General features: G+C 55.7%; 3 protein-coding genes across 3 annotated transcripts in view; 2 read left to right on the plus strand and 1 right to left on the minus strand.

Annotated features, from left to right (window-relative positions):
* The first annotated feature begins 797 nt into the window (after positions 1-797).
* On the plus strand, positions 798-4,273 carry adk3 (adenylate kinase). The gene is made up of 7 exons (XM_002956828.1): positions 798-928; positions 1,039-1,079; positions 1,165-1,245; positions 1,372-1,635; positions 2,187-2,330; positions 2,697-2,771; positions 3,709-4,273. The coding sequence occupies exons 1-7, from the start codon at positions 874-876 to the stop codon at positions 3,844-3,846; spliced, it is 798 nt and encodes a 265-aa protein (XP_002956874.1). The 5' UTR covers positions 798-873; the 3' UTR covers positions 3,847-4,273.
* Positions 4,274-4,834: 561 nt separating this feature from the next.
* Positions 4,835-7,263, plus strand: VOLCADRAFT_109379 (uncharacterized protein). The gene is made up of 6 exons (XM_002956829.1): positions 4,835-5,038; positions 5,103-5,179; positions 5,251-5,365; positions 5,429-5,581; positions 5,898-6,020; positions 6,533-7,263. The coding sequence occupies exons 1-6, from the start codon at positions 4,937-4,939 to the stop codon at positions 6,722-6,724; spliced, it is 762 nt and encodes a 253-aa protein (XP_002956875.1). The 5' UTR covers positions 4,835-4,936; the 3' UTR covers positions 6,725-7,263.
* A 763-nt stretch (positions 7,264-8,026) lies between these two features.
* Positions 8,027-12,399, minus strand: part of VOLCADRAFT_97922 (uncharacterized protein) — a gene marked incomplete at both ends in the record, with an annotated part of 10,548 nt that continues 6,175 nt past the window's right edge. Inside the window, 7 exons of the mRNA XM_002956867.1 lie at positions 8,027-8,440; positions 8,917-8,947; positions 9,345-9,470; positions 9,915-9,973; positions 10,210-10,309; positions 11,503-11,599; positions 11,994-12,024. Coding sequence (XP_002956913.1) covers positions 8,027-8,440; positions 8,917-8,947; positions 9,345-9,470; positions 9,915-9,973; positions 10,210-10,309; positions 11,503-11,599; positions 11,994-12,024 — 858 coding nt within the window. The remainder of the gene's footprint in view (positions 8,441-8,916; positions 8,948-9,344; positions 9,471-9,914; positions 9,974-10,209; positions 10,310-11,502; positions 11,600-11,993; positions 12,025-12,399) is intronic.

Here is a 12,399-nt window from a genome sequence, read left to right on the forward strand (position 1 = left end):
AGTGCTGACACGTAAAGCCGTGCAAGTACCCAAAGTATTCACCTAGACACATGATACGTTTGGGCTGCCTGGCTATTGTACGAGACTTCTGTTGCTCCCCCACGCACACGCACATGGCTTAGACGCGCAGGCTGTCCTAGTCTGCGTCACTCGTGAGCTTGGGGATTGCTCGCTGGGGTCAACCTTGTTTGCCCCTGGTGTCCACTACAAAGTATCAAAGGCGCATGACCAACTAGAAGTTGGTGTACGGCTTTTCACAGTGATAAGGATGACACGGTCGTCCTTCACGCGTGCCGTGGTCAACAATGGACGCAAGACGGGTTTCAGGCATCGGGCTGGCCCATACCCGTGTCAGCCCCGCTTGATATTGACATCAACTTTTCCTTCCCAACACTCGCTATCGCTTGACCAGTTACCTTAGCCTTACAACGGCCTGACGCTTTGCACGTTACTGCCGTAACGAACCACCTGAGGCTGGACTGCAATAGCCTGCATATGGCGACAAAATGCCTTTAATTACCATCCACTGTCATGGACGTGTGGAGCTGTGTCTCGGTTGTATGATACTGCACTAGATGCCGCAAAACTGCAAAGCCTGTGAACCGTCGTCGGATGGTTATGCCTCTCCATTTTCGTCTGTTGGAATGTGAATAACTTTGTAGATCCGGCACGCTACCTGAACTTGCACATGAAAACTAATTTGGATGCATATTGCGAGTCGAGTGGTTGTCGGCGCTGTACAGCAGTCCAATCCTCAGTAAAGGTCTTTCGCTCCTGAAGCGAAGTCTTTGTGCGGAAGAAGTCGCGATCCCACAATATTTACCAAAAGTCTCTGACTCAACGGTTTGCTCCTGAAAGTTCCAGTCCATAAAAATGCTTTCGCAGCAGAGAGTGGTGATGCCAAGGCAGCCCGGCGCCTTCCGCTCAGGTGCGTGCGTCTTTAATTAACAATCCGATTTGGAACGACCGAATAACCTTGATGCCATGGCCGTAATACGAATGGCTTCACGCTGATGGTGTGCACTTGCACACTTACAGGGAAGGCAGTCGCGCGGCCTGTTCGGCGTCCGATTATTAAGGTAAGAAAGAGCTGCTGTGTTTGGATGGGAAAACGCGGTAAGACGAGTTGGTAAGACGAGGGGTCCCAACCCATGTGCCGCCCAGACGACTGCGATGCTGAAGGTGATGATCAGCGGCGCGCCTGCTGCTGGAAAGGGAACTCAGTGTGCCAAAATTATTGACAAGGTGCGACGGCAATAGGGAATTTCCATACCCTCCTGAAACCCCAAATGGACGGTGCTATGTGACGCTCCGCCGAATCGCTGTAGCTATGCGCAGCATGCAATATTTACATTTAATTACTCTGTGCAGTACAACTTGGTACATATTTCGGTGGGTGATATCCTCCGTGACGAGGTAAAGAATGGCACGGCTGCGGGCAAGAAGGCGAAGGACTTCATGGACCGGGGCGTGCTGGTCCCAGACGAGGTGGTCGTGGAGATGGTAAAGTCTCGCCTGGCTCAGGACGACGTTAAACAGCGCGGCTGGCTGCTGGACGGCTACCCTCGGAGCGCGTCGCAGGCGGAGGCCATTGAGAAGGAGGGCATCCGACCGGATCTTTTCCTCCTCATCCAGGTAGCTCGCACCTGGCAGGCACCTGGTTCCCGAAACTGGATCGGGGGAATCTAGGCATACCTTGTTGGTCAAATCACACCCACACCGGGTAACGGTTTTCAGCATAATCAAGCCTGGGAAGTCGAGCTTAAGAAGCGCAGCAGACACCGAAACCAAGATTCGGAAGACCAGCCCTGCAGCGGAGTCGCGTCACAGAAGCATATGTCCCTAATTCAATAGAACAACCTAGATGTCAGCAGTCGGCCGCTTCATGGCATCCTGCAGGATTGCGCTTGACCCAGATGGCAACGCTAACTGGCCAGGGCTGTGCCACTTCAGAATCTTGGAGCCGCAATCTGGGTTTTCATGGGATCGATGCGCAAGGGTGCAGCACCCTTCTTAGCCGCATTTTCGATCGGGCCCCCTATTCCCCGCTGTGCTCGCGACTGGGTTCTGCGTTGTTTGCGTGGATCCTTCAAGGTACCTGCTGTGTTAGTTCTGGCGTTTCGCTGTCCTGTCCCGGCCACCGTGGACCCCATGACCGTCACCGTGTTGGGAACACCCATATACAGGTGCCGGATGAACTTCTTGTGGAGCGGGTTGTCGGGCGACGCCTGGACCCTATGACTGGCGCCATCTACCACCTCAAGTACAACCCGCCGCCACCGGAGATTGTTGGTCGTTTGCAGCAACGCAGCGATGACACAGAGGAGAAGGTGGGAACAACATAATGCTGATGCCTAAGCGCTGCTCTCCCAGGAATGTGGAAATACCACATCATCCCTGCCTCATGGAGCGGCGTGCGGCAGGCGCCAAAGGGGGAAACCTGATTCTTTGGATTGGGTACAGGTCCACCTCGCTGCCGCGCACAAGGCCCTCCTCTGCATTCATTGCGGGTGACTTGTCTGATGTGTCTCTGGGGGCCTGTCAGTTTTAACGTCCCTGTTTCGCTGGAATTCGTAGCCATTTCGCCTGGCAAGGTTAGTTGCCTCCGGCGCCTCCAATCCGTTGCCAAGTCCGCTGCCGGCCGTGTATCCTGTTTACTCTTCTCTCGAATCTCTTCTCGCACCCCCTTATCGCAGTGCCGCGTGCGTGTGGATACCCACAACGCCAATGTGGGCGCCGTGGTGGGCTACTACACGGACGTCATGAAGGAGGTGCGTAGGCAAACCGTTTTCTCACGACTACATCTTTTAAGAGTGTACTCATTGCTACAACTTTAGTAGAAGTACAGGTTGTACGGCAAGGTTTCGAGAGGGTTTCAGGGTTGGGATTGGGAGGTACTGCAGTGCTTGCCGTTGTGGACAGGGTGGTACAGGGTCAGCTTCAGATCATATGTTTATGGGGTTGGTGTCCATCATCATCATCATCATCATCATCATCACCATCATCACCACCGTCATCATCATCATCATCATCACCATCATCATCACCGTCACCACCATCACCACCATCACCACGATGGTGGTGATCGTCATCACCATCATCACCATCAACACCATTAACACCATCACCATCAACACCATTAACACCATTAACACCATCAACACCATTAACACCATCAGCACCATCAACACCATCGTCATCAGCACCATCATCATCAGGAAGCCCTGTGGGGGATGTTTGGGAGTCCACCAGACGTCTTGAGGGGTCTCGCATCTCTTAAGACAAGTAGGAGCCTTTCGAATGGGGGACAGATTGGTAGTTTTCATCCGTGGCAAGGAGGGCGCGGGAACAGTACAGTTACGCGCTGCTGGTGGTCATACATGGGCGCTCTCCTTCGTTCAGTGTGGGTTTGTATTGACCAGATTCGATGCGAATCCAGACAGTGGCTTAACGGTATGCCAGCCGAAGCTGCAACAGGTGTGTGCAGCAGGTGTGGCGAGAACCAAGAGCTTCCTGCTGCGGGGCTCTCCCACAAGCAGCTTTCTTTTCCCACCCGCATAACAGTGCTGCTTTGGGTCCTGTGCGACTGCTGTGCACTGCCTGACATACGATTGGATCCTGCTGGGATATGTATTGTGATCTGAATTCATCCCAAAGCTTGGATTAATCCTCCCTGAACTCCTCCCAACCCAAATCCATGAATTTCAGATTGATGGTACCAAGTCCATGGACGCGGTGTTCCAGGACATCTCCGCTGCTCTGGACGAGGTTATCACTAAGAAGGATCCCCTGGAGGCGTACTGCAAGGACGCACCGGCGGCCGACGAATGCAGGGTTTACGAGTGAAGGGCGTGCGAGGGGGAGACTGTTGCATGGAGAGTTGGTGATTCTTTCGTGTCGTGAGTATTGCCAAGATGACGATATAAATTTATTGTCGTGCAGGGATTTGGTTATCCTGCTGAAGCAGGCTGGGCAGAGGTTCTAGCTTACGCGAGGGGCAGGACATGGAGTGTACGACTGTTTTTTCGGACCATCGGCATGGACTCTGTGTTCCCACAGCCGTTGATCGACATTTGACCTTACAAATAAATTATTTGGCGGTCATTGCGGTGCACCACGGATTTGTATTGCGAATGGTGCCGACGGATGGTGCAAAATTACACGTCGGCAAGCATTATTCGGTATTTTTCGTGCCGAACTTGTACCGAATTTCGGTACTGAAGTGCCGTACCCTAGTCGATCCTTTGCTTGAAGAGATAAGCTCGCTGGCCGCAAAAATACAGGGACAGAAATGTCCCCCAGGTCCCCACCCCCATCGGCTAGGTTTGCTCGACAAGTCTGGACATGGCTTCGGTCACACGCTTTCTTATTGCCATGTGCGCCGCGCAGCGAACATAGGACGAAGACTACCGTTTACTACAGGCAGCAAGCTAGCAACGATAGTCGACTCGAGCACATATTCAGGATAAGACCTAATAAGTAAAAGGGTCTTGTGTGGCGCGTAGCGTATGTCAGAAACGAGGCCGCCCCGCAGCCGAAGAAAACCTGCGAATCGCTGCGAAGGCTATCAACTTAGAGCCCACCATCAAACCGCGCATCTTGTTGGGAAAGCTCAGAATGTGAAAATACCTTAACCGAGTCCAGGTCCTGAAAAAAAACATAGTTAATATGTGGCTGGTCGAGAGTTTTAATTCTGAGAAGGAAAAAGAAGAGTTCCAACGTATTTGACAGCTTTGAGCACAAACGGGGGATAAGCAAATTACCAGGTGGTACGGCAACTGTTTGGAGAACATAGTCGACGACAGTATGCAGAAGCCATTCTATATTGCAGCTACACGCGGCTTAGCCTGTCATACCAATTCATATTAACTACTACCTGTCCTACAGCTGACTGCTGAAAGAACTGCGCCGGGACCGCCCGGCCGCGTAGGCAAAGATGATTCCGCCGTTGACATCGCTTGTTAGATATGATAATCCCGTCCTAGTTAGCACAAGCAAAGATAAGGGAAAGGGTGCAAAAGGGGCGCCGGGCAAGAAGGTTCGCATGCTAAGCGCTTCGAGGACTACATGGAGCAAGTTTGACGACTGACTGATGTTTGCAGGGTGCCCTTCCTCCAGTTGAACAAAAGCCAGGGCTTACCCAGACCGAAGATATTCTGAACTCGATACTGCCTCCAAGGTGCGTTGCCGCGCCACTCCATGTAACGCGACGCAGCCTGTTCCGTAATGTCCACCAGAATGCCAACACAGGGAGTGGACCGAGGATGGCCAGCTTTGGGTGCAATATGTGTCGAGCACACCGGCGACCCGGCTGGACGTCATCAATTTGCAGGAGAAGCTGGACCAACAGCTGCAGCAGCGCCAGGTACGTTGGTAACCTCGCGACATGGTAAACATTGGAAGCTAATGCGACCTGGCGAATTTGCAGGCCCGCGAGACCGGTATCTGCCCTATTCGGGAGGAGTTGTACGCGCAAACCTTTGACGAGCTCATTCGTCAAGTCACCATCAATTGCGCGGAGCGCGGTCTCTTGTTGCTGCGAGTGCGTGATGAAATGCGCATGACAATTGCCGCATACCAGGTGTGTGAAAGATGGGGGGAAGGGGGGTTTCGGTTCGTACCAGACTGTCTGGAGCACCGGACAAACAGCTAAACTGGATCTCCATGTCCTCCAACCCTCCAACGAGGCTCGCACGTTAAGCTGGGCAAATTGAACTCCCCCAAAACGCTGTGTATGGATCCGTACATCCGCTAGAGCGCAGCTGATAGTTCTGGATTTCCTACACTGCACGGTGCCCAGCACGGAAGCCCTAATGCCCTTCTTGGAGCAACAAAGTATGATCCAGTAGTGTTGCATGGCCTAACATGCTGGAGGGGTGTCCACTTGCGACGTGCAGACCCTATACGAGAGCGCGGTAGCATTTGGCATCCGCAAAGCCTTGCAGACGGAACAGGGCAAGAGCGAGATGGAGTCCCGGATTACACAGCTGGAGGCGGACGTTAAGGATCTCGAGCGCCAGGTGGGGCCTGCAGCAGTCTTGTTGGGTGGAGCATGTTGAGGCTGCTTTTGCTCTAGGGAACACAAACGGCGTGACCAAAACCAGCTCTGTACAGTGGGCAGTGCATCCTGTGAAGGCTGAAATGTGATGATGGGAGTTAATCCTGCTAGCGGGAGGTGCTGATGTCGAGCCCCGTCCGTCGACGCTGGAAATTGACTTCTTGGGCTGCGGGATAAGGAGCTCTCTAGTCCACAGCGGGGCAGGAAGCAAGCGAGCACGTTTCGTGGGCTCTGAGCTCACCGCTCACATGCCCTCTCTTTTATAGCCCGGCGTGCACAGACGAAATAGGTGAACCCAGCCTGGACGTTTGAATAGAGCGAGGCGGAGCAGGGCGGCGTCAGTAGCATGAGAAGCACATGGGGAAGGGTTTCAGGCAGGTTCCTGGATTGGCGATGCGCTATGGAACATAAGAACACAGGCCCGAAGTTTTCAGTGCCTGCTGTTGCCTGTTGCACTGCCTGGGCCTGCTGCAGGTGCAAGAGTGGAAATTTAAGTGCGAGGCAATTGAGAAGCGTGAGAGTGAGCGCCGCGAAGTTGACGCCAAGAAGCACAAGGACGAGGTGGCGTATCTGGAGAATTACGCCAAGCAGCTCAAGGGGCAATTGGAGACCTTCCTGGTACCGGCAAAGAAGGGCGCGCCGGGCGTGCCGGCCCCGGCCACGTGAATAGTAGATGGCTGAGGATCACGCCGCACGTATGTGCGCGAAAGGGTTAACGCAGCACAGCGGGCGAGTCGACAGCATTTGTGTTGGTGGAATAGGAATGGTCAAGTGCAGTTCGCTTAACAGTACGGGCATTCCATGTGCATTGCTTTGTGTTGTGTATTGTGTAGACTGCAGTGATTTGTCGTGGGAACCGGCGCAAGGGCCCTTAGTCCGACTTGGGCCAGGTGTATGCACCGTGAGTTGTCAAGCTACTCATGTGACTTTTGACTGTGACAGGGCATACACCGACGAATGACATAACAGTTATATTACTACCGCTTGACCGCATGGACGTGCCCTCTGTGTTTACCAGCTCCATTTTGTATACATGCCAATGACTGGACCGTGTTTTAAGTGGTTCTGCGCGTGCAATGTTGTTGCGGAAGGTCTTTGCGCGATGTTCCCGTAGTAGTATTGGTGTTGGTGCGGGCTCACAGCCTGGGTGAGTTCCCAAGGCGCCCCGCATTGCTGTAAAATCTTGTCCTGTAAGCAAACTCACGAAGTTGGCTCTGGCTGCTTCATCCGTCATGCATAAGCCAATCGCTTTTGGTAATTTGTGTTCATGCAAAGAGAATTGGCGGCTGTACCATGCATGTATGGATGCTTCGAACACACACGGGCCTGGGAGACCCGAAATGCTTGGAACATTGCACTCGCGATTCCTCAGCCCAGCCCAGCTCAGCTGCGGTACCGGAAGGCGATCCTCCCAGTACGACGGCAACCCTGCAAGTACCTGCATCCCCAGCAACTGTGATGACCGCCAGGGTGCCCACGCGCCATTGAATGGAAGATGAAGAGTACCTATCGCGGAATCCACCACTCTGATATCTCTCTTCACGTATTTTGCCCTGCTCTGCAGCCGAGCGCTTTGCCCATGTTTACTGCCCTTAGCCCCGTGGAGATTTCCATTACCACATGAACGTGACTCCTACTGCAAAAGCTGTCCGCTGCTCGCTGCCGCCCCAGAGGTTTCACATGTTGCTGCGGCCAGTAGTGTCCAGCAATCCAGGAGCTCAGCCGCATGACCTTCTGTCACAACGCAACAGAGTGCTTCACGTGTCAACGTCCAAGCGTCGATGCCGCTATGCTGGCCTGTCGAACTCACGCCAAGGGCCGTTGCAACCATAGCCTCCGCAGTCCGCGCCCTGCCCTAGTACTAGTACCTCGATAATGCTGCCATCGCCGCCTGAAATTAGACATCAGAAGCACATCCCCCTGTGCCAATATGCAGCCGCCCCTCTAAATCCATCACGTAAATCCACCTTAGTCGGCATCAGGTTTGGTACCGGATATGAGCCCGTCCGCCTTCTTCCTCGTTCTCATCCGCGGCCGCTGATGCTGATGCTGCGCCACGGGCACAGCAGCGAAATGCGCCGCTGGCCCCGTTGGTCCCAGCGAACTGGACGCTGCAGCACCCGCGCCAACGGCAAGGCGTCCTCCGGTCCCGCCCTGGCTAACTCCGTTCAGCGGCACTATCGATGCAGCGGTGGCGGCAGCGCCTGCCAATGCACCGGCAGCGGCAACGCCGGCTGCGGCGCCTGTCTTGGCGCTAGCGCCGCTGGCACCGCTGATTTTTGCGAGCAGCCCCATCGCGGGCTGCACCTTTTCCGCCTTCGTTCGTCTGTCGTACGTGCCGCGTTGCTCGGCCAGGCTGTGGCCCATGTAGATGGCAAGGGCCTAATCGACAAGGTGGCATGGAAGGCGGGTGTGGTGGGGGGTTACAGGGGAGTTTGTGTGTATATGCGGGGTGTGGATGTTACATCGTTAATGGCTCGCGAAACAGACCCACCGCTTTTACCCTTGATGGGCTCAGGGGCTCAGGGCAAAGAGGTCCGACTGTGAAGCTCGAAGTGGTGTTCCCCCCCCAACAATCCTAAAGCATTGATTTGACCCGAATGCAAAGGTGTGAGTTGCGCCTGGGCACCTTATGCACTGGTACAACGCATGTGACATGGCATGTCAGCCCCAAGGTCGCGCCTCATCCACGCCGCATCCCCGCCCGTGCCCAACTCCCGTCCTCCCCCTCCTCCTCCTCCTCTCCTCTTTCCCTCGGGGTTCGGTCCGGATCAAAGCGGGGCGTCCTTCGTTCCAAACACCACTTTGCCCTACCCCCACGCCTGCCTCCCCTTTTGCGCGTCCTCTCCTTTCCTCACCTCCAGCTCGTGCTCGCTGGCGTGGCCGCTCCTGAGGGCACGTGCCACACGGAACACATCACAAATGGAACACAGGATGGGGAGACAGCTTGGACAAAACGGAAACGCAGAAGGGCCCCGGGAATGGGGGCACGACGAGGGCACGACGAGGGCACGACGACGGTGAAAGAACAGTCCCACTGTAGAGAGAACAGTCTTGCAAAGCGCCTGGTGCAAAACCTGTTGCTGCTATTGCTGTTGCTGTTGCTGTTGCTGCTAAAGAGGACTTCAGACGATTCGTCGATGGTCCAATTTCCACAGTGGGATGAACGGCCCGGCCCGCTCCACTTCATTCCTCAATCCGAGCCACAAGCCCGCCCCCCTCCCGAGGGCCCCCCGGGTCTATCACGCGCTGGTCCCGCAATGCGCCCCCCCGGCCCCGTCCTGACCTGGCGTACGTGACCACCATGTCTCGCACCATGTGCGGGTTGAGCTTGCGACCTGTGAGTCGAAATACGTTGAGGGAGAAGGAACGAGACAGCTCCTGAGCCGTCAGGGGCGCGGAGCCGTCACGCCTGTGGTGGGGCCCCGAGGAAGGGGAGGGCAGCGGAGGAAGGCAGGGAAGGTACCGGTATGCTGCAAGTCCATAACAATACAGTGCCTCTGCAGTGACGCCGTACGGCAGCTACTAACACGATGTGGGACGTAATCATGACACCATGCCGTACATACGGGGGATGAAGGTATACGTGGCCTGATACTGGTCGGTAAGCCGCGGTGCAGGGAGCTTTTTAAGTCGCCTGGCCTGCTGCAATCGGCCTATCCAGCCTCGAAATCTCCTCCTCTTCCTCCTCTTCCTCCTCTTCCTCCTCTTCCTCCTCTTCCTCCTCTTCCTCCTCTTCCTCCTCTTCCTCCTCTTCCTCCTCTTCCTCCTCTTCCTCCTCTTCCTCCTCCTCTTCCTCCACGCCACACGTCCCCAGTATCCGCAACCAGCAAGACCAACCGCTAACGACCCCTACTTCGAGAACAGGAAGTTGTGTTGCGGCTTCAGGTGTGCGCGCCATGTGCAGATAAACTCCTGAACGCGGGTGGGGGGAAGGGTGACCGGCAGGCACAGCAAGGGGAAGGAGGGAGGTTCAGGAGACAAAAGGAAGGCTGGCAAGCAAAGTACATACCTACCCCGGCGGCTTCCCGTTGTTGAGCTGCAGTTGGGCGTTGATCGCACCCTTGGGGGGCCCCCGCCATGCATGGCACTCCTCTGCCTCTGTTCCTGGCCCCTGGCTAGTAGCCATCCCCTACTGTACCGTACCGCACCTCCAGTTCGTAGTAGATGCTCGGGTCGATGACCAGCGGCGGCCGCTCTCCGTAGGTGCCCCCCGTCTTGTAGTCCGCGTGCGTGTGCCGAATGGACCAGCTGAGAGGGGGGGGGGGCAGCACAGCGAGGGGGAAGGGGGACACTACTTAAATTAACAAAAGGTAGGCTCCACAGGGAGGAGAGGTTCGGGAGAACGAGCGGGAGCCGCTTACAAAACGAGCCGCCCCGAGCGAGCCCCCACCATCAATGAGGAGCTACAGTTACCTAAGCTTTACGGCCTCGCGAGCAGGAAGCGTTCGTGAAAGCAGCAGCACATAAACCCACATACACATGCATACACACATGCATGCATGCATACAAGCACACAAACACGCACATATTACACATGCACACGCACACACATACACACGCACATGCCGCTCTTGTCCTTGACCAGCGTGCGCCCCACAACGAGCTCCCGTAGAGTGCGCTGCCTGCGGGGGTGGTGGTTTGGGGGGGGGAGGAGACGAACCACGAAGGAACGTGTGAAGCTGACGCCAAGGAGGATAGACTTATACGCCAGAAGTAGGCAAAGAGGTAACTAACCAGTCGCGACTTGTGGAGGAGAAGTCTTCGCGGTAATCCAGTCAGTAACTTCGGGGTTGGGGAGTTGTGCGGGAAGGAAAAAAAGGTGAAGCGGTTTGGGGCTCCATCGCATTTCATCCCTCTCTACTCCCCCCCTACACACACACACACACACACACACACACACACACACACACACACACACACGCGTATATCCCGGGGTGCGACGTCCCGACGTCCCCAACCAAGCTACACCCGCTCTCCCACCGCTTACCCGACCCCACGAAGGTCAAACATCAGGCAGTATCAGGCCGCCCTACAACAGCAGCCCCACCACCACCAGGAGTTGTCCGAGGACTTCCTTCCTCCTCGGGCCCCCCCCGGGGGTTTCTTCATGACGCACCGCCACCGCCGGGCATTTCCCTCTTTTCCCTACTCCTGATCCCAATCGTCAAACCCCTGCCTGCCACAATCCAATCCAATCCAATCCAATCCAATCCAATCCAATCCAATCCAATCCAATACACGCCACGCCACGCCACGCCGCGCCGAGCAAATGACAGGCCCCAGGATCGTCCCCATTCCCCGAGGTTGCGGTCTTAACCCTCACTTCCCCCTCAGGCGCCCAACCCCGGTCCCGCCGAAGCCCAGCCCGATCCAAGGCCTACCGCCCAGCCCCGCTACCCCCGGCCCCCGGGGTCGCAAACTTCCCCTCAGCCCAGCCCCACCTGTCCGGAACGCAGCTGAGTATGGCCGCGATGAGGTAGGCCTGCAGCGACATGGCCACATCCACCGGGCTGCGCGGGCGGCCATTGGACTTGAGAGCTGAGGGGAGGGCGGGGGGAGGAGAGGGGTTGGTTAAGGAACCGGTTGGGTGTTAAGGAAGCGGTGGAGGTGCCGCGGGAGGTGAAGAGTCATGAAGCAGTACATTCGAGCTTTCCCGACTCGACGAGCAATGCGCCCAGGACCAGATACAAGTTACCAGGACCAGATCCTGCTACGACCCGACAGACACGCGCTCGCACAACCCCGCGCCCTAGCCCTAGCCCCAACCCTATCGGGCGGCTCAACCCACCCGTCCTTGCACGCCCGGGTTTGGGCATACCGGGGTTCGCTTTGTTGCTCCTCCTAATAAAAGCATTCACACATACATATACATACACACGTACACAACTAAATACACGCACATGCCCCACTCATACCCCCCCATCTCCCCTACCGGCGCACTCCTTCCTCAGTTCCGCAACGTACTGCAGGTAGTCGGGCCAATCCAACCACTTGGAGGAGGTATCCACGACGTGACCGGAGACCCGAGTGGCCCGCTCGTAACTCTACGTCGAGGATGGTGTTTGTTTTGTTTGAATTTTGTCTGTGTTCTTGATTGTTTTGTTTGTTTGGTTTGATTTTTGGGGGAAGTTTGGTTGGGAGAGAGAAGCATTCGCTTTGAGTAGGACAAGGCATAATCGTGTAGGAGGGAAGCGAGCGAAAATCCAGGAGACGTAAGCGTTAAGCAAAGGATATGCGTGAATGTGTTGGGGGGGTTACGTGTGTGTGTGTGTGTTGGGGGGAGGTTACATGTGTGTGTGTTGAGGCTGGTTACATGTGTGTGTGATGTGGGGGGTTAC

This window comes from Volvox carteri (assembly GCF_000143455.1).
Source record: "Volvox carteri f. nagariensis unplaced genomic scaffold VOLCAscaffold_66, whole genome shotgun sequence".
Taxonomy (NCBI): domain Eukaryota; kingdom Viridiplantae; phylum Chlorophyta; class Chlorophyceae; order Chlamydomonadales; family Volvocaceae; genus Volvox; species Volvox carteri.

Bases quoted from the DNA above. Each gene is read 5' to 3' on its own strand.
- VOLCADRAFT_109379 (XM_002956829.1), top strand. From the start codon at position 4,937: ATGATTCCGCCGTTGACATCGCTTGTTAGATATGATAATCCCGTCCTA. The intron at 5,039-5,102 runs GTTCGCATGCTA...TGATGTTTGCAG, and splicing joins AAGGGGCGCCGGGCAAGAAG to GGTGCCCTTCCTCCAGTTGA. The intron at 5,366-5,428 runs GTACGTTGGTAA...GCGAATTTGCAG, and splicing joins AACAGCTGCAGCAGCGCCAG to GCCCGCGAGACCGGTATCTG.
- adk3 (XM_002956828.1), top strand. From the start codon at position 874: ATGCTTTCGCAGCAGAGAGTGGTGATGCCAAGGCAGCCCGGCGCCTTC. The intron at 1,246-1,371 runs GTGCGACGGCAA...TACTCTGTGCAG, and splicing joins GTGCCAAAATTATTGACAAG to TACAACTTGGTACATATTTC. The intron at 1,636-2,186 runs GTAGCTCGCACC...ACCCATATACAG, and splicing joins ATCTTTTCCTCCTCATCCAG to GTGCCGGATGAACTTCTTGT.